This window comes from Triticum aestivum, chromosome 4B (genome assembly GCF_018294505.1).
Source record: "Triticum aestivum cultivar Chinese Spring chromosome 4B, IWGSC CS RefSeq v2.1, whole genome shotgun sequence".
Classification (NCBI taxonomy): domain Eukaryota; kingdom Viridiplantae; phylum Streptophyta; class Magnoliopsida; order Poales; family Poaceae; genus Triticum; species Triticum aestivum.
In genome coordinates this window covers 46,865,953-46,887,526 of record NC_057804.1, presented here as the reverse complement: position 1 = coordinate 46,887,526, position 21,574 = coordinate 46,865,953, and the positions used below count along the sequence as shown (strand labels likewise).

Genomic DNA, 21,574 nt, shown 5'->3' with positions numbered 1-21,574 from the left:
AACACAAGCCGAGACCAAAGGCCCACCATGTGGCACGAACCCGCGCCGGGGGGCTGGGGGCCTTTAGTCCCGGTTGGTGTAGGGTGAATATTTTTTTAGTAATGATGTTTTAAAAGATATGTCATGCACAGTCTTTAATACACGATGATATTTTGTAATTACATGTTGAATATTTTTATACATGATGAACACTTTCAAATATACGCTAAAAGGTTTTGAATTACATTATGACCAATTTTGGAAAACATAATGATTTTTTACATATACACGATTACATTTTTATAAACTCCAATGAAGGATTTTAATACACGATGAACACTTTCACACATTTGAAAAATGTTGATGTAACTATCAAACATGTTAAGGCATGATGAATGTTTTGATATTACCAGATGAACATGTATGAATTACAGTATGAATAAATTTTACTGCATGAAAAACAAGTTTTACAATACATCATGAATTTGTTTAAAAATATGAGTTGATTTTTTTAACACGGTGAATATTTTTAGTACACGCATAAAAATATTTTTGAAGTACACATGAAAATTTTGTATATCCACGAGCAGTTCTTTGATGTATGTGAATATTATATATTTTTAGCACGTGTATTAACCAAAAGAAAAAAATTGAATTAAAATGCACTCCTTTCGTTTCTAAATATAAATCCTTTTAGATATTTTAATATGGTCTCCATACGGATGTATATAGATAGATTTTAAAGTGTAGATTCACTCATTTTGCTCCGTATGTAGTCCGTAGTAGAATCTCTAAAAAGATTTATATTTAGGAACGGAGAGAGTAAATAAAACCGAAAAAGAAAAGAAAAATAACAATATAGAGTGTCCGCTCCACTAGTTTTTTTATTATTTACGAAATGCGCTCCTAACTTTTTCTGTTTCGTGAAAGTGTGTAGGTATAGCTAACCGCAAGGTCGCGAGTCGTTATGCACCGGCGTCGTCAAATCAGACGGCGAAGTCACCGTATAACAGTGCTGGACGCTAGGTAGCTTTTCCTCTTATCCACGATCCCATTCAATACCCGTACCAACGAGTCGTTGTGTCATTGGAACACATAGTGTAAGCAGGCGAGCTCGGGAGCTCTATCGCCGTTATTTACAGCAGCATCTAGAACCGTGCATGGCTGTTTTCACATAGGAGTAGTATCTTTTATGTACGAAACCGTGTGCCCATTTTTTTCTACAAAGAGTCAAAGAGGCAAGAACTAAATAACATCTACATTAGCAGAAGGGCGTTCAGAGTGTAAATAGAGTTAAATTTCCAGTCAAAATGCTAACACCTATATATATTTCTTACCGAAGAAGGGTACAATAATTCAACTTGGATGAAGACAACGAATAAACAAATAAGATGGCGACACCTATGCGGATGTGCGCACAAACTCAGCCCGACACGGCATGGAGGGTTGTACTAGAATGCACGTCTGATAGCTAAGCTTAGAGCACTAGAACTGTCCCGCGGCTAACCTGCAAATGGCTGAGGCCAACTCATGCACTGAATTCAGATCGGATGCGAAGACTCAGTGCACGGAAGAAGGCAAGTTGTGTCGTCGCTTTGCATAGAAGAAAGGGTGCAAGCGGAAAGGTTTCCATGGAGCCTGTTATTAATTTTGGGCTATCTTGAGCTATGCATGCGCGTGTACGTAGCCTCCGAAAGCGATCCGTATGGTACTGGTACGTCGTCGTCTATTGGCCATTCTTGTCCACGAGTAGAAATAGTACGTGTTCCACCACTGGCTGGTGACTTTGATCTTTTCGGTGCATCTCAAACTTCATCGCCGTGTTGTGGAGAGCCTTCACTAACTGTGTGAACGGTCACGACTTTGGCAGCTGTTACGTATCCCAGAGAAATTTGTAGATATTATATACTCCCTCCGTCTCAAAATAAGTGTCTTGAGCTTAGTACAAATTTGTACTAGTGATAGTACAAAGTTGAGACAGTTATTTTGGAACGGAGGAAGTATATAGTATCTCCAAAATGAAATCGAACCAAAATATACATCAGTGGCCACCACTTCCCATATCTGAACACAACCAACGCAATGCTATATAGCTCCTCGAGACCTCAACCTCAAGTCAAGTGTATGTATCAATTCACACTAATAACATCGTATTACATGATGAACTTCGTACGTACTTATGTTACGGCCTTACGGGTATGCATAATTGCACATCATACGTAATATCACTTCACTTTACCACAAACAAATTCGATATGCATCACTCGTTCACTGATGAAGCCCGTCGATGGTATCTTGGAAGCACTTTTGGAACCTCTGCATGCCAGCCGCCGGCAGGGAGATGCCCACCTCGATGCCGCCGCGGCTGCTCCGGCCCTCCGCCACCGCCATCGCGCCGGTTCTCGCCACGGACACGATCTCTACCTTGGCCGGCCGCCCAAACCCAAAGTCTAACTCGTACACACGGAACCTCGGCGACCCGGCTACCGTCCACATACCGGCGACGCCAGCCTCCCTGACCCGGTGCATCCACAATGCAATCGTCTCAGGTGACCCGATGCCGCGCACGGCTTCCTCGATCGCCGCAGCTACGGCCGTGCACGCGACGAAGAGGCCGCCGGCGCCGGCTGCCGCGAGCTGGTCCATGGGTGCGGCATGCGTGGCGATGCCGACGCAGTTGCCGAGGTACTCGCCCGGGACGGTGGGCTTCATCCGCGAGCGGTGGTCGACGGGGAAGAGCAAGTATGTCGGGTCGCCGCCAGTGCTTCCTGCTTCTTTGGCTCGCTGGTGGCATGACCACATGAAGCCGAAGGTGGCCACCAGCGAGGAGCATCGCGTCGCCGGCGCGCCTCGTCGCGCCGCCTCGCTGGCTACCACGTCCTTGACACGCTGTATGTCATCTTTGGACAGCGTGAAGGTGGCGAGGAATCGGTGCTCCCACGTCTTGACGCGATCCAACTCGCCGGCGGTCGGCATGGCTTTCACGAAGACGTCGTAGAGACCCGTTGGGTCCTTTATGAGGGTTCTGTCGATGACAGGGGGTGGCGGCCCGACGACGCCGGTGCTGGCCGCCGCCCAGGTGTGCAGGAAGCGTGTCGAGGTTGCCCCGTCGCAGGCGGTGTGGTGCACGGCCATGCCGATGGCGACGCCACGGCGCATCACGGTGGCCTGCAGCGCGAGCACCGCGCCGCCCTTGGGGAGTGGCGGTGCGAGCGGCGCGATCCTGATGATCTCCCTCGGCTGGTCGACGGCCAGCTCGTCGACATCAACGTCATCACGGTACTCGGCGACGGTGAAGGTGACGCCGTCGCCCTGCTGGTAGTATATCTCATAGCAGTCAGCCGTCCCGGGCGTGAGGCGGAGGCGGCCGGCGAGCGGGTAGTAGGCGTGGAGGGCCTGGGACAGTGAGGTCCTGAGGTTGGAGAGGATGGCGGGGACGTCGGCGTCGTCGGCGAGGTGGTAGAAGAAGACACGCTTGACGGGTGGGAGGTTGAGCCAGAAGACGTCGAAGAATGTGAGCGGGAGGGAGGACTCCGGCGGGGCGGCGCCGGTGCTCGTCCGGGGCGCCACCAGAGTGGTGTCTAGGACGATGAGAATCGGAGGTGGCGAGGCTTGCTGCGCTAGCGCCATTGCCGCTGTAAGGTATGTGTACTTGGTGATGAAGCAGAGCAGCTATATATAGCCTCGTCGCGTTGGATGGGCTGCTGAAGTACTCACGCCATCTTAGAGGGTGTTTGTTTCCAGGAACTTATTGATTTAGGGACTTAAAAAAGTCCATATAAGTCTTATCTAAACCAAACAGGAGGAACTTATAGAGACTTAAAATGGGCATTTGGGACTTATGAAATAAGACTTTCAAGGAGAGATTTATAGGGACTTATAGTTGTAATATAGTCTTATAAGGACTTATAAGTTCCAGGAACCAAACAGGTAGGGACATTTTAGGAACTTGAAACTTATAAATTGGGACTAAAAAAAGTCGTAGGACTTATGAACCAAACAGGGCCTTAATACTCCCAGTCCCAGGCTAGCGGAGGCCATCTCCGACGATAACGTGCCAGTTTGATGGTGGTGCTCAGCGGAGGTAAATACAATATGATTTCTCCACAGCTAGTAAGTACTATTTGTTTAAGAAAATTCTAATGCTAGTAGATTTCGAGTTGAGTGAAGTCTGAAATAAATCTTAAAGTTGTAGAGGCCGATGTAAATGGACCCTCACCTTCGAAACCCTGAATTTGGTAACCTGTATTTACGAATCCCTGTCAATCCCGACCCTGCATGACTAAAAAATTGTTTGGTGAAATAGGAAAGGCACGATCCCAGCCGGGATTAGTTTCTACGCTGACTTACTACGTAGGCGGTAGGCCCACCTGTCATATGCATCTCTTCACAAGTTCACTGCCCAACCATGTGCAACGGCGGCGCCGACGAGCTGCTCAACAGTGTGCTGCACCTGGACAAGCCCGGACCGATGGAGATCGTGGTCAGCGACATGACCGTCAATGCCTGGGGGATTCTTCTCACCAAGCTCTACATCGTGCTGCAGGCGGACTCGTACGTCCGACCAGATGAGCGCGCCGGACAGGGTCGGCTCGGCCGTCGACGCCATTGCGGACGAGCTGGAGGCAGAGGTCGCTGACGCCATCAAGCCTTGCCGCGCCCAAGCCGACATCCCGTAGGCTGCACTCACGTCCGTACGTCTCTGCACATGCATGCACGTACGCATCCATGGGACCGTCCCACCCTTGGACGCTGCGTTGCCACTGCCGCACCACCATTTGAAGCCACGGAGCCATGCTTTGGTTTCATGCCCGACGCCCTTTATGCAGTTACTCGCAGCTACGCGCCGCCGGCCGTTTTCATGCTTGCATGCGCGTCGCCGCTCTCAGCAGTCACCGATTGGACGCGAACACCATGACCCATTGCTAGATGGCCAGCCCCACGTCCGAGCTGTGTGAGTCCTCGCCGCCACGCCAAGTCTCCACCGCTATCGCCGCCCACGGCTCACCCGCGTGCTACCGCGCTTGCCGTCGCAGCCTCATCCGCATCGCGCATCGTGCGAGGGGCCTGCTGGCCAGCGTCGCGCTCCGCCGAGACCCAGTTGCCCGCCGCCACCACTGTGTCTGGCCACGAGACCGAAGGACTCCAGCAGCCGCCACCTCCCATCGTCGGCCCAGACAGGGTCATCTCGGCTATCGGGGCCAACCAGTGCGCGGCTCGACCAACCTAGAAGAAGAGGAATGAGGGACCGACAGTGGAGAGGGAGAGGGGATCAGGACGAGCGGGAGGATAGAGGAAGAAGAAGATAGAAGGAGAGAGATTAAACTGACTTGTGGACCCATACCGTCAGTGAGCGTAGCGGCTGAACCCGGCTGGGATTGTTTCTTTTCCCAGTGAGCCAAACATGCTTAGGGTTAGAATAGACCGGGATCTGAGAGGTTAGGGTATGAACTTCAGGGATTTAGAGGTGAGGGTTCATTTACGCCAACCTCTACAAAGTCAAGGTTCATTTCAGACTTTACTCATTTTGAGTTTTCCGGTGGTCACGAGGCCCTTGTTGCCTGAAGTGAGCAAAAACAAACTAGCTTAGCTAGCTAGCCATTCGAACGTGCTCTTGACTCTTTGTAGGAAAAATGGGCACAAGGTTTCATAAATACTATTTCTGTTTCTAAATGTAAGTCTTTTTAGAGATCCAATAAGAAACTACTCATCGTGATGGATGGGATCGAAACTGGAGAGGAAGAGAAGTGGACGCAAGCATGAGAGAGGGAGAGAGTGAGCTAGGGTTTGAACTCGCCGCCCGGATTGGAGTTTCTTGTGGGGTCGGTGGTGGGCCGGGCCTGTCAGACGGACAGGTGTCCGGGCCGCCCCATATCCGTCCTATATTTGGGATGGATATGAGGGGTGCTGGTCAGTTCAGACGTTTGTCCGCGGTTTAAGAGGTCCGTTTGGATCAATTTTTTTTTGACCGGACTGTCTGCCCGGGCGTTTGAGACGGGTATGAGCGGCCCAGTTGTAGATGCTGTAACAAAATGCTATCACTTCTAGGGTATTTTATTTCACAAATAACTACCAATTTGAGTTAGTTACCGCTTCGGCAAGTTTATGACATTGCGGGCCCACCCATTGGCCAGGGTTGACGTGGCACAAATAGTCAACTACATTACTTTTGACCATTATGACATTCTAGGAGGGCTGAAATGTCAGCAACCGGGTGGGTTCCACCTGATAGTAAAATAACACAAATTTATTAGAATGAAAACTGGTCTGATCCGGGGTTTAAATCGGCGACCTGGAGTTAAACAGATGGGGGCCTTCACATCATCATCAGCTGTCTTATTGGCTGCACCACTATTTTCATCCATGCCATAGTCCAAGAAATAACTCCTTTCTTAACAAAGCAGAAGTTTTCTCTATTATGGTTTTTCCGTTCATACAAAGCCTCTATTTTAGATATTTAGTTACATAACTGCTACTATCGATCCATGATTGCGATTGCAAATGTTTGCATTTATTTACATATGCTATAAATTGCTCCCATTTATCAAAATATGCATTCCGAATGGAGGCGGCCAGACCCGGGCCAAACATTTGATGCATCAGGTTAAATGCCCCCCTCCCCCTATCCGCTGTCCACGGACATGTTCGGATATGTCATTGGATGCTATATGTTAAACCCGGTCATTGCATGTACGTAGACCTTTGTATATTGTTGTAACTACCTCCTAGCTTTGAGGATCACAACCACTCTCCACGTTGGCCTGCGTGCCGTGTATCATGGGAGACGTTGGGTGATCCGGCTATTTGTACCTCTGTAACTCTTGCCATAATGCAATATGACAGCACAGTGAGCACCCTCTCCCTTTAGCTTGGTATCAATCGCCATGGCCTTCGAGAACATCTTCGGAGAGCCCCCATCTCCGGCCATCCCCTCGTCCTCCCCTGGACCTCTCCTTCCCTTTCCCCGAGCATCACCGCTGCCCTCTCCTCGAACCTCACCCCAGTCCTTCCTTCTGCCCTCGCTCCCCCTGTCGTATGATACATCTCCAACGTATCTATAATTTTTGATTGCTCCATGCTATTTTATCTACTATTTTGGACTATATTGGACTTTATTTTCCACTTTTATATTATTTTTGGGACTAACCTATTAACCGGAGGCCCAGCCCAGAATTGTTGTTTTTTTGCCTATTTCAGTGTTTCGAAGAAACAGAATATCAAACGGAGTCCAAATGGAATGAAACCTTAGGGAACGTGATTTTCTCACCGGACGTGATTCAGGAGACTTGGACCCTGCTCCAAGGAATAACAGAGGTGGTCACGAGGGTGGGGGCGCGCCCTCCCCCCTGGGCGCGCCCCTACCTCATGGGCCCCCTGTTGCTCCACCGACGTACTCCTTCCTCCTATATATACCTACATACCCCCGACAGATCAAATACGGAGCCAAAAACCTAATTCCACCGCCGCAATTTTCTGCATCCACGAGATCCCATCTTGGAGCCTGTTCCGGAGCTCCGCCGGAGGGGGCATCCACCACGGAGGGCTTCTACATCAACACCATAGCCTCTCCGATAAAGTGTGAGTAGTTTACCTCAGACCTACGGGTCCATAGTTAGTAGCTAGATGGCTTCTTCTCTCTTTTTGGATCTCAATACAATGTTCTCCCCCTCTCTTGTAGAGATCTATTCGATGTAATCTTTTTTTTGCGGTGTGTTTGTTGAGACCGATGAATTGTGGGTTTATGATCCAGCTTATCTATGAATAATATTTGAATCTTCTCTGAATTCTTTTATGTATGATTGAGTTATCTTTGCAAGTCCCTTTGAATTATCCGTTTGGTTTGGCCAACTAGATTGGTACTTCTTGCAATGGGAGAAGTGCTTAGTTTTGGGTTCGATCTTGCGGTGTCCTTACCCAGTGACAGAAAGGGTTGCCAGGCACGTATTGTATTGTTGCCATCGAGGATAACAAGATGGGGTTTTTATCATATTGCATGAAGTTATCCCTCTACATCATGTCATCTTGCTTAAGACGTTACTTAGTTTTTAACTTAATACTCTAGATGCATGCTGGATAGCGGTCGATGAGTGGAGTAATAGTAGTAGATGCGGAATCGTTTCGGTTTACTTGTCTCGGACGTGATGCCTATATACATGATCATGCCTAGAAATACTCATAACTATGCTCAATTCTATCAATTGCTCAACAGTAATTTGTTCACCCACCGTAGAATACTTATACTCTTGAGAGAAGCCACTAGTGAAACCTATGGCCCCCGTGTCTATTCTCATCATATCAATCTCCATTACTTTAATACTTGCTTTGTTTTTACTTTGCCTTTTACTTTTCACTTTGCATCTCTATATCAAAAATACCAAAAATATTATTTATCATCTCTATCAGATCTCACCCTTGTAAGTGATCTTGAAGGGATTGACAACCCCTAATCGCGTTGGTTGCGAGTAGCTATCGTTTTGTGCAGGTACGAGGGACTTATGCGTGGCCTCCTACTGGATTGATACCTTGGTTCTCAAAAACTGAGGGAAATACTTACTCTACTTTGCTGCATCATCCTCTCCTCTTCGGGGAAATCCAACGCAGTGCTCAAGAGGTAGCAAGAAAAATTTCTGGCGCCGTTGCCGGGGAGTTTGCGCAAAAGTCAACCATACCAAGTACCCATCACAATCCCTATCTCTCGCATTACATTATTTGCCTCTTGTTTTCCTCTCTTCCACTTCACCCTTGCCGTTTTATTCACCCTCTCTATACCAATCTCCTCTCTCTTTCGCTTGCCCCTTTTGTTTGCTTGTGCCTTCTATGTGCTTGCATCTTTGCTTGCTAAAAATCTATTGTTATGGATTCACTTAAAGTGTTCTACTTGGATCATCTTCCATCCTTATGCGCTCATGCTGAAACCCCAACTAGCCTAGTTGATGGGAAATCTTTAGATGAGCATGCTCATTTTGTGCGTCACCGTTTGTCTGAAAAAGGGAGACTCTTATGGAATCAAATAAACAGATTGATGTGTTATTCTTGGAATCTTTGTGAAATTTGTGATTTTACTTGTTGCTCTAAGAACCCTAAAAAACACCTTCCCTACCTATGTGAGTTTAATGAAAATGAAATTTTATCATCTTATGCAAAGGGTGTTTATAGTTACTATGATATCGAACAAATTGAAGAAGTTGTTGCTTTTAAGGGTGCTTATAAAGTTGCTTCTTTGATTGAAAAGTATGATATTACTCTCTACGAATCTAAATTTTTTGACATACTTAAATATTGCTATGAAAACTATGCTCATGATGTCTATGTCAAAGAATTTATTGAGAGAATGACTGTTGCTTTGGAAGAAAATAATGATATGCATGAATCTATTGATAATGATGATTCCCATGATTTGATTGAAATATCCCTTGATGAACATGATGCTTGCTATTCTTGTGGCCATGATGCCAATATTTATGAAGATGAATTTGCTATAGTTCCTTATGTTAAACATGAGATCGTTGCTATTGCACCCATACTTGGTAGTTCCTTCGATGAAAACCTTGATTGCAATGATTTTACTGTAAATTCTCTTGATGTCAATTGTGCTAATAATATGCAAAACCCTAAGCTTGGGGATGCTAGTTTTGCTATGTTTACTACTTGTTGCAATGATCATGATTGGGGTGATTCTTCTTATGTTCTTGAAAATTTATTTAAGCCCCATGATGAATATGAGATTGATAATAGTGTTTGCAATATTGAAAGTGGGTTTGGAAGAGTGTCAACTTTAGATCCCACATATTTGGATAATGTTCAATCTTATGAAGTTTTTGAGAAAAGTGGGTTTGGAGAGGTCATGACTTTAGTTAATGTTAATCCCACTATCTTGGAAAAGTGTCAACTTTGCATGCATGTGGATCATGTTGAGGATATGTTATGTGATAGCTATTTTGTTGAATTTGCTTATGATCCTACATGTAATTATTATGAGAGAGGAAAATATGGTTGTAGAAATTTTCATGTTACTAAATTACCTCTCAACATGTTGAGATTGCTATCGTCTCTTTCTTCTTCCTTGCATATGCTAGTTTTTGCTTGCCTTGCAAATTTGTTTGCTTATAATATGCCTATGCATAGGAAGTATGCTAGACTTAAGTGTGTTTGTCACATGTTTTATGATGCTCTCTTTGTGCTTCAATTCTTGTCTTTCATGTGAGCATCATTGAAATCTCAATGCCTAGCTAAAAAGGCTTTAAAAAAAAGCGTTTGTTGGAAGACAACCAAATATTTTTCCTTGCTGTTATTGAATAAATAATCCATCTAGCCTCTGTTTAGATGTGGTTTTATGTTTTAATTAGTGTTTGTGCCAGGTAGAACCTATAGGATAACCTACGATGATAGTTGATTTGATTCTGCTGAAAAACAGAAACTTTGCACGCACGAATATAATTTTGTTAAATCACAGGAACGTGCTTTTGCGTTGATTCTTTTTTCTTCTGTTCAATAGATAAATTGTCCAGGACTTCCTATTTTGGTAGAATTTTTAGAGCTCCAGAAGTTTGCGTTAGATACAGATTACTACAGACTATTCTGTTTTTGAAAGATTCTGTTTTGCGTGTGTTATTTGCTTATTTTGATGAATCTATGGCTAGTAAAATAGTTTATATTCCATAGATAAGTTGGAATACAGTAGGATTAACACCAATATAAATAAATAATGAGTTCATTACAGTAACTTAAAGTAGTCTTTTGTTTTCTTTCACTAACGGAGCTCACGAGATTTCTATTGAGTTTTGTGTTGTGAAGTTTTCAAGTTTTGGGTGAATTTTTTTGATGTATTATGGAACAAGGAGTGGCAAGAGCCTAAGCTTGGGGATGCCCATGGAACCCTCAAGATAATCCAAAACACCAAAAAGTCAAAGCTTGGGGATGCCCCGGAAGGCATCCCCTCTTTCGTCTACTTCCATCGGTAATTTACTTGGAGCTATATTTTTATTCACCACATATTATGTGTTTTGCTTGGAGCGTCTTGTATTATTTGTGTCTTTGCTTGTTAGTTTACCGCAATCATCCTTGCTGTACACACCTTTTGAGAGAGCCATACACAAATTGGAATTTGCTAGAGTACTCTATATGCTTCACTTATATCTTTTGAGCTTGATAGTTTTGCTCATAGTGCTTCACTTATATCTTTTGAGCATGATAATTTTTGTTCTAGTACTTCACTAAGATCTTTTAGAGCACGGTGGTGGATTTGTTTTAAAGAAACTATTGATCTCTCATGCTTCACTTGGATTATTTTGAGAGTCGTTAATAGCATGGTAATTTTCTTAATATTAATATACTTGGTATTCAAGATATGTGAAACTATCTTTTGAGTACGTTGAATACTAAGATAAGTTTGATGCTTGATAATTGTTTTGAGATATGGAGGTGATAATATCAAAGTGATGCTAGTTGGGTGATTATGAATTTAAAGAATGCTTGTGTTGAAGTTTGTGATTCCCGTAGCATGCACGTACGGTGAACCGCTTTGTGAAGTTGGAGCACAATTTTATTTATTGATTGTCTTCCTTATGAGTGGCGGTCGGGGATGAGCGATGGTCTTTTCCTACCAATCTATCCCCCTAGGAGCATGCGCGTAGTGCTTTGGTTTTTGATGACTTCTAAATTTTTGCAACAAGTGCATGAGTTCTTTTGATTAATGTTGAGTCCATGGATTATACGCACCCTTTCACCCTTCCACCATTTCAAGCCTCTCTAATACCGCGCACTTTTCGCCGGTACCATACACCCATCATATACCTTCCTCAAACAAGCCACCATACCAACCTATTATGGCATTGCCATAGCCATTCCGAGATATATTGCCATGCAACTTTCCATCGTTCCGTTCATATGACACACAATACTTTTGTCATATTGCTTTTTGCATGAACATGTAGTTGACATTATATTTGTGGCAAGACCACCTTCATCATTTTCATACATGTCGCTCTTGATTCATGGCATATCCCGGTACACCACCGGAGGCATTCATATAGAGTCATATTTTGTTCTAAGTATCGAGTTGTAATTGTTGAGTTGTAAGAAAAATAAAAGTGTGATGATCATCATTATTAGAGCATTGTCCCAGTGAGGAAAGGATGATGGAGACTATGATTCCCCCATAAGTCGGTATGAGACTCCGGACGAAAAAGAAAAAAAAAGAAAAAAAAAGAGGCCATAAAAAAAGGAGAAAAGGCCCAAAGAAAAAAAAGAAAAAATGACAGAAAAAGAGAGAAGGGACAATGCTACTATTCTTTTACCACACTTGTGCTTCAAAGTAGCACCGTGATCTTCATGATAGAGAGTCTCATATGTTGTCACTTTCATATACTAGTGGGAATTTTTCATTATAGAACTTGGCTTGTATATTCCAATGATGGGCTTCCTCAAAAGTGCCCTGGGTCTTCGTGAGCAAGCAAGTTGGATGCACACCCACTTAATTTCTTTTGTTGAGCTTTCATATATTTATAGCTCTAGTGCATACGTTGCATGGCAATCCCTACTCACTCACATTGATATCTATTAATGGGCATCTCCATAGCCCGTTTGATACGCCTAGTTGATGTGAGACTATCTTCTCCATTTTTGTCTTCTCCACAACCACCATTCTATTCCACACATAGTGCTATGTCCATGGCTCACGCTCATGTATTGCGTGAAAGTTGAAAGAGTTTGAGATTACTAAAGTATGAAACAATTGCTTGGCTTGTCATCGGGGTTGTGCATGATTAAATACTTTGTGTGATGAAGATAGAGCAACAGCCAGACTATATGATTTTGTAGGGATAACTTTCTTTAGCCATGCTATTTTGAGAAGACATGATTGCTTTGATTAGTATGCTTGAAGTATTATTATTTTTATGTCAATATGAACTTTCGTCTTGAATCTTTCAGATCTGAATATTCATACTACAATTAAGAAGATTTACATTGAAATTATGCCAAAGTATCACTCCGCATCAAAAATTCTTTTTTTATCATTTACCTACTCGAGGACGAGCAGGAATTAAGCTTGGGGATGCCTGATACGTCTCCAACGTATCTATAATTTTTGATTGCTCCATGCTACTTTATCTACTATTTTGGACTATATTGGGCTTTATTTTTCCACTTTTATATTATTTTTGGGACTAACCTATTAACCGGAGGCCCAGCCCAGAATTGTTGTTTTTTGCCTATTTTAGTGTTTCGAAGAAACAGAATATCAAACGGAGTCCAAACGGAATGAAACCTTCGGGAACGTGATTTTCTCACCAAACGTGATCCAGGAGACTTGGACCCTGCTCCAAGGAACAACAGAGGAGGTCACGAGGGTGGGGGGCGCACCCTCCCCCCTGGGCGCACCTCCCTACCTCGTGGGCCCCCTATTGCTCCACCGACGTACTCCTTCCTCCTATATATACCTACGTACCCCCGACAGATCAAATACAAAGCCAAAACCTAATTCCACCGCCGCAACTTTCTGTATCCACGAGATCCCATCTTCGGGCCTGTTCCGGAGCTCCGCCGGAGGGGGCATCCACCATGGAGGGCTTCTACATCAACACCATAGCCTCTCCGATGAAGTGTGAGTAGTTTACCTCAGACCTACGGGTCCATAGTTAGTAGCTAGATGGCTTCTTCTCTCTTTTTGGATCTCAATACAATGTTCTCCCCCTCTCTTGTGGAGATCTATTCGATGTAATCTTCTTTCTGCGGTGTGTTTGTTGAGACCGATGAATTGTGGGTTTATGATCCAGCTTATCTATGAATAATATTTGAATCTTCTCTGAATTATTTTATGTATGATTGAGTTATCTTTGCAAGTCTCTTCGAATTATCCATTTGGTTTGGCCAACTAGATTGGTAGTTCTTGCAATGGGAGAAGTGCTTAGCTTTGGGTTCGATCTTGCGGTGTCCTTACCCAGTGACAGAAAGGGTTGCAAGGCACGTATTGTATTGTTGCCATCGAGGATAACAAGATGGTTTTTTTATCATATTGCATGAATTTATCCCTCTACATCATGTCATCTTGCTTAAGGAGTTACTCTGTTTTTAATTTCATACTCTAGATGCATGCGGGATAGCGGTCGATGAGTGGAGTAATAGCAGTAGATGCAGAATTGTTTCGGTTTACTTGTCTCGGACGTGATGCCTATATACATGATCATGCCTAGATATACTCATAACTATGCTCAATTCTATCAATTGCTCAACAGTAATTTGTTCACCCACCGTAGAATACTTATGCTCTTGAGAGAAGCCACTAGTGAAACCTATGGCCCCCGGGTCTATTCTCATCATATCAATCTCCATTACTTTAATACTTGCTTTGTTTTTACTTTGCCTTTTACTTTTTACTTTGCATCTCTATATCAAAAATACCAAAAATATTATTTATCATCTCTATCAGATCTCACCCTTGTAAGTGACCGTGAAGGGATTGACAACCCCTCATCGCGTTGGTTGCGAGTAGCTATCGTTTTGTGCAGGTACGAGGGACTTGTGCGTGGCCTCCTACTGGATTGATACCTTGGTTCTCAAAAACTGAGGGAAATACCTACGCTACTTTGCTGCATCATCCTTTCCTCTTCGGGGAAATCCAACGTAGTGCTCAAGAGGTAGCATCGTACCACCGGCCGACTCCCTCCTCATCTCCTTCCACAATGATCACATCTCCAACCACATAAAATTCAAACTAGATCCAGCCGAGAACAACTACATCAAGTGGAGAACCTTATTCTACTGCGTCCTCATGCAGTATCGCTTGCAAGATCACGTGGATCGCCCGCCACCTCCCAACCCCGATGCGGCCTGGCTCGCTGTCGATCATCACCTCACCCTCTAGCTCTACTTCACCCTGGCCGACTCCATCCTCGAGCTCGTCATGGGCGGCGCCGTCAATGCGTTCACCGTGTGGCGCCGTATCCGGGACTACTTCCTGGCGAACTAAGGCGCCTAGTACCTCCACCTGACGCGCCAGTTCCGGAACCTGAAACAAGGAGACCTCTCTGTCTCCGACTATGCTCATCGTCTCAAGGCCCTCGCGGACGGCCTCGCGGGCACCGGTCACGTGGTCGAGGATCACGACCTCACCATGCAGCTCCTCCATGGCTTGGATGCCCGCTTCGACACCATCTGCACCATCCTCGGCGATACGGTGCCCCTGCCGCCGTTCCACATCGCTCGCTCTCGCCTGGATCTTGCCGAGTACAACATCAACCTCCGGGCGGCAGAGGCCGGCTCTGCCACTCTCACCATCTTCGGCGGCCCCAACTCCACCAACGATCGCAGTGACCGTGGTGACCATGGAGACCGCGCGGACCGCAACGATTGCACCCTCCCGGTCGTGGCTCTGGCGGCAACCGTGGTGGTGACTGCGGGCGCGGCCGATCTGACTCGGGTAGTCACGGGTCTGCCCCGCCTCAGCCGTCCCCTTGGACCGGGTACTTCGCTCCATACGGCATGGCCCTCCCTGCACCCCACTCCGGGTAGGTTTCTACTGTTTCTCTGTGAAGGCACTGACAATAATGTTTCTCTGTGAAGGCACTTCCAACCCGGACTCCTCTTCTGACGTCCAGTAGCGTTGGTCCCCTCTATCCATTCTATGGCAATAAGTATGTCGATGGCGCTGCTTTCTTCACCACTCCAGGCGACTTGTGGCACCAGCGCCTCGGCCATCTGGGAAAAGCTTCCCTTAGGACTATCTCTAAGGATTTCTTACCAGATTGTAATAACACTACTCGCTCTCCTTGTATAGAATGTCAATTAGGCCGACAGCTTCGGTTATCCTTTTCCTCTTCCAACAATTGTACTAGTGCACCTTTTCAACTTATTCATTGTCGTTTGTGGACCTCCCCGGTTGTGAGTTTCTCTGGTTATCAATACCATCTCATAATTCTTGATGATTACTCCCAGTACTCTTGGCCCTTCCCCTTGCGCCATAAGTCCGACACCTCTTCTACCTTACAATGCTTCTTCACCTATATCCTCACCCATTTTCATACTCTCATAAAATGTATGTAGTGTGACAATGGTCGGGAATTTATCAACGCCTCTCTCTGCGACTTTTCCTCGACCAACGGTATCGTGTATCGTCTCTCTTGCCCTCACACTTCACCGCAAAAGGGCAAGGCCGAGTGCATGCTTCGCACCACCAACGACGTCATCCGCACCCTTCTGATACACGCCAACTTACCACCTCCCTTTTGGGTCGAGGCCCTCCACACCGCCACACACTTACTCAATCGTCGCCCCTTCGTCAAGACAACTCCGTACACCCCCTTTTTCGTCCTCACAGGCGTGCATCCTCGTTATGACCACCTTCATGTGTTCGGTTGTTTGTGTTTCCCCAATCTCTATGCCACTAGCCCTCACAAATTGGCACCTTGATCCACGCGTTGAGTTTTCCTCGGCTACCCATTAGAGCACAAAGGTTACCGTTGCTTCGATCTACACCCCCGTCGTGTTATCGCTTCCCGACACGTTATATTCGACGAGACCGTTTTTCCGCACACACCTCCGATCACAGGCGTAGCTCCCGCACCAGATCCCGCCCCTCCCACTCACCTGCACACTATCCCCTCTGGGATCCACGCCCACCCACCATCCTCGGACGACAACGGCCCCAAGCAATCCGCCTCGCCATCTGCTCCACCACCCGCCTCTTCCCACGCGTCCGTCTGTCTCCCCACCGATCCGAACGGGTCGTCCCACCACCTCCCAGGCGCCACGCGCCCTCCTCGGGTTAACCCTCGCCAGATTCGCCTAACCCACCTGATTCTGCTCCCCTTAGATCGCCCCCGCCTGCTTGCCTCGGATCTTCCGCCCACCCCGCCCAGCGACCCACCATATCTTCCTCGCTCCCCGTGCTAGCCACTCCTAGCCCTCCACGTCGTCCTGTAGTCCCTATTGCTCCACCTGTTAATTCACATAAAATGATGACCCAAGCCAAACGGGGCTTCGCTCAACCATGTCGTTTATTTTCCCTCGCGGCCACCTCTGCCGTTTCTCCTCTTCCTTCCTCTTACAAAACTGCTCTCAAAGATCACCATTGGCATGACACAGTGCTTGAGGAATTTAATGCTTTGCTAACAAACATACTTGGAGTTTGGTTCCTCGTCCTGCAGGTGTTAATGTGGTCACCGGGAAGTGGATTTTCAGTCACAAATTTCACTCTGACGGTACGCTGGCATGATACAAGGCGCATTGGGTTCTCTTGAAGGAAATATGCCCTAGAGGCAATAATAAAGTTATTATTTATTTCCTCATATCATGATAAATGTTTATTATTCATGCTAGAATTGTATTAACCGAAAACATAATACACGTGTGAATACATAGACAAACATAGTGTCATTAGTATGCCTCTACTTGACTAGCTCGTTGATCAAAGATGGTTGAGTTTTCTAGCCATAGACATGAGTTGTCATTTGATCAACGGGATCACATCATTAGGAGAATGATGTGATTGACTTGACCCATTCTGTTAGCTTAGCACTTGATCGTTTAGTATATTGCTATTGTTTTCTTTATGACTTATACATGTTCCTATGACTATGAGATTATGTAAATCCCGCTTATCTGAGGAACACTTTGTGTGCTACCAAACGTCACAACGTAACTGGGTGATTATAAAGGTGCTCTACAGGTGTCTCCGAAGGTATTAGGATTTGTCACTCCGATTGTCCAAGAGGTACCTCTGGGCACCTCTCGGTAATGCACATCACTATAAGCCTTGCAAGCAATGTAGCTAATGAGTTAGTTGCGGGATGATGCATTACGTAACGAGTAAAGAGACTTGCCGGTAACGAGATTGAACTAGGTATTGAGATACCGACGATCGAATCTCGGGCAAGTAACATATCAATGACAAAGGGAACAACGTATGTTGTTATGCGGTTTGACCGATAAAGATCTTCGTAGAATATGTGGAAACCAATATGAGCATCCAGGTTCCGCTATTGGTTATTGACTGGAGACGTGTCTCGGTCATGTCTACATAGTTTTCGAACCCGTAGGGTCCTCACGCTTAAATTTTGGTGACGATTGGTATTATGAGTTTTTGTGTTTTAATGTACCGAAGGTAGTTCGGAGTCCCAGATATGCTTACGGACATGACGAGGAGTCTCGAAATGGTCAAGACATAAAGATCGATATATTGAATGACTATGTTTGGACACCGAAAGTGTTTCAGGAGGTTTCGGACATTTACCGGAGTACCGGGGGTCTTCGTGAAAGCCATGCCGACCGCCGGCGAGTTGGATCGCGTCAAGACGTGGGAGCACCGATTCCTTGCCACGTTCACGCTATCTGAAGAAGACATCCAACGCGTCAAAGACATGGTAGCCAGCGAGGCGGTGCGGCGAGGCGCGGCGCCGCCGCGATGCTCCTCGCTGGTTGCCACCTTCGGCTTCATGTGGTCATGCCACCAGCGAGCCAAAGACGATGTAGGAAGCAGGGGCGCCGACCCGACGTACCTGCTCTTCCTCGTCGACCACCGCTCACAAATGAAGCCTCCTGTCCCGGACGAGTACCTCGGCAACTGCGTCGGCATCGCCAGGCATGCCGCACCCATGGACCAGCTCACGGCAGCCGGCGCCGGCAGCCTCTTCATCGCGTGCACGGCGGTAGCTGCGGCGATCGACGAAGCGGTGCGGGGCATCGGGTCACCTGAGACGATTGCGTTGTGGATGCATCGGGTCAGGGAGGCTGGCGTCGCCGGTATGTGGACGGTGGCCGGGTCGCGGAGGTTCCGCGTGTACGAGGTGGACTTTGGGTTCGGGCAGCCGGCCAAGGTGGAGATCGTGTCCGTGGCGAGAACGGGCGGATGGCGGTGGCAGAGGGACGGAGCAGCGGCGGTGGCATCGAGGTGGGCATCTCTGTGCCAGCCGCTGGCATGCAGAGGTTCCAAAAGTACTTCCAAGATGCCATTGACTGGCTTCACCAGTAAACGAGTGATGCATATTTATTTTTCGGTAAATCAAGTGATATTATATAATTATGCCTACCCTTAAGGCCGTAAGATATGTATACGAAGTTCATCATGTAATTCGTAGTACGATGTTATTATGAATTGATACGTACACTTGACTTGAGGTCGAGGTCTTTTGAGGTGCTACATAGCATTGCGCTGGTTGTGTTGAGATACGTGAAGTGGTGGCCATGCAACCCACATGAGTACATGACGCATAGCAACCGATGTATCTTGGTTCAATTCATTTTGGAGGTACTCCCCCCGTTCGGAATTATTCGTTTTGGAAATGGATGTATTTAGAACTAAGAGCAACTCCAAGGGGCCGACCTAATCGGACGGCGATTTCATCCGCTTTTTGTCCGTTTGGGTCGGCCAGGCGGACACGGATGCCCGCTTTCGCATTTGGGTCGGCGCGTGCGCCCAACGCTAGCCTAAGACCCATTTTGACGGCGCCAAAAAAAATGAACGCATGCATATTAAAAAAAGAGAAACAACTCGGCCACGAAGGCCGGGAGAGTCCACGCGTCCACATTTGCATTAAAAAAACAGCCTAAACTACGAGGTGGCGCGCTGCCCTAGGCGTCGTCGTCGTCGTCCTCGGGGTCCGTGAGGTCGATGAGCATCGGCGCCGGCCCGGCCCAGGCGAACACTGTGTTCCAGAGCGCCGTCATGTCGGGTTGTGTCGGCGCAGGCAGTGCCGGGGCGGGGGTGGGGGTGGGGGGGTGTGCGGCCGCCTGTGCAGTCGCGGCCTGGCGCGCCTCCTCCTCGGCTTCGCGCTGCTCCTCCTCGAGGTCGCGCTCGAGCATCTCCTCGTACTCGCCGCGACGGCGCTCCTCTGCCAGCCGGCGCTGGCACCACATCTCGAGGTACGCCTGCTCCTGCGTCGGCGTCGCCCCTAGCCAAACCGGTGGCGCGGACACCCACTCGCGCACCACTCCATTCCAGGAGAAGCGCGCGATGGGCTCGGGCTCGGGCTCCGGCTGCGGCTCCGGCTTGATGGGGGACGGCGGGGCCACCGGCGGCACCACGCTGTCGCCCGCCGCGGAGAGGGCAAGGGCCTGCGCCATTGCCGCCTAGTACCGGGCCTCCTCTTCCGCCTCCGCCGCCTCCGCTCTGCGCAGCTTGTCCTCCTCGCTCTCCCGGTAGACGGCCGCAAGGGCCGCCTGGTAGGCGTCCTCCGCCGCCTAGTCCTCCTCGCGGACAACGAGCGGCGTTGGCGGCGACCTCCGGTCGACCTCGCGCACGCCCCGTCGCCTCGCCTCCTCGTGCTCGAAGGCGAACCACCTCGCTCAGTTGGGCGAGTCGGTTGCGTAGGCCTTGTCGAGGCACTGCTCCGGCGTCAGCAGCGCCCGCCGACGCCGCACCTCCTCCGCGTGAGCACCAGCCGTCCGCTGCGCCGCCGGCACTGGGACCCTATCTGGATCCAGATGCTAGTCGTGCGGCAGCGTCACGTCCGGATACGGCAGAGTCTGGCGGTTCTGCCAGTGCCACTCTGCCTGGTGCACTGGCACGTTGACGCGCTGCCTCTGCCGGCGAGGCGCCGGCGGAGGTGGGAGGAACTCGGAGGGGAAAGGGGTGGCCGGGGGCTTGCCCTTGGCCTTGCTGCCGCTGGCGCTGGAGAAGAGGCCCATCTCGTTGTGGTTGTGATGGCTAGGGTTTGCCGGCAACGAGGGAGCAAAGGTGGGCAGATGTGGACGGCGAGTTTGGATGAGGACGGCCCCGCCGCACGGTCGGCTTAAAAAAGGACGAGCGTCGTCGCTGACGTGTGGGCCCGTCGTCATAAATTAAGCTGACCGCGTGGGCAGCAGGTAGTTGGACGGCTGCCATGTGGGGACGCGGCGGATAGCGAGAAGGCGCGCGAAGCGTCCGTTCGGCGTCCGTGCCGACGCATTTGGGGCGCAAATTTGGGCCGCAAATGCGTCGGTGCGGACGCGACGCGGACGTGATTTGGGTTTGGGTCGGCGCGTTGGGCCGCCACTTTTGTCCGCGCCGACCCAAACGGACGCAGGCGGACGAATTGGGTCGGCCCTTTGAAGTTGCTCTAAAATACGTCTAGATACCTCCATTTTCGCAACAAGTAATTCCGAACGGAGGGAATAGTATCTTGTGGTTACTATATAATCAAGAGGCTCTAAAATTAAGAGGCTCGATGGAAACCTTTCCGCTCGTGGACTTGTGGTTACTATAGCTTGCACTGCGTTTCTTCTTCTATGCAAAGCGACACAACACGCCTTCTCTCGTGCAATGAGTCTTCACATCCGATCTGAAATCAGTGCATGTACGTAACCTCACATGTCCTTAGCCATTTGCAGGTTAGCCGCGAGCCGGTCCTAGCTTAGCTAGCAGACGTGCATTCTACACCGCTCCATGCCGTGTCTGGCCAAGTTTGTGCGCACATCCACACAGGTGTCACCATCTTATTCGTTATTGTTTGTCTTTATCCAAGTTGGATTCATTGTACCTTCCCCGTCCGGTAAGAAATGTATACACCATTTTGATTGGAAATTTGACTCTCTTTGCACCCCGAATGCTTCTGCCAATGTAGATGTTATTTAGCCTTCTCATTCCTTCCATTAATAATTCAATTTATAACTAACATCATTT

General features: G+C 47.8%; 1 protein-coding gene and 1 pseudogene across 1 annotated transcript; one reads left to right on the top strand and one right to left on the bottom strand.

The window, feature by feature from the left end:
* Positions 1-2,040: 2,040 nt before the first annotated feature.
* LOC123094390 (anthocyanidin 3-O-glucoside 6''-O-acyltransferase) lies at positions 2,041-3,621 on the bottom strand. The gene has a single exon (XM_044516406.1). It carries the CDS (start codon positions 3,607-3,609, stop codon positions 2,248-2,250), a length of 1,362 nt encoding a protein of 453 aa, XP_044372341.1. The 5' UTR covers positions 3,610-3,621; the 3' UTR covers positions 2,041-2,247.
* Positions 3,622-18,166: 14,545 nt separating this feature from the next.
* On the top strand, positions 18,167-18,946 carry LOC123089943 (anthocyanin 5-aromatic acyltransferase-like; annotated as a pseudogene).
* The last annotated feature ends 2,628 nt before the right edge of the window (positions 18,947-21,574 follow it).

Coding starts and splice junctions, on each gene's coding strand:
- LOC123094390 (XM_044516406.1), bottom strand. CDS start 3,609: ATGGCGCTAGCGCAGCAAGCCTCGCCACCTCCGATTCTCATCGTCCTA.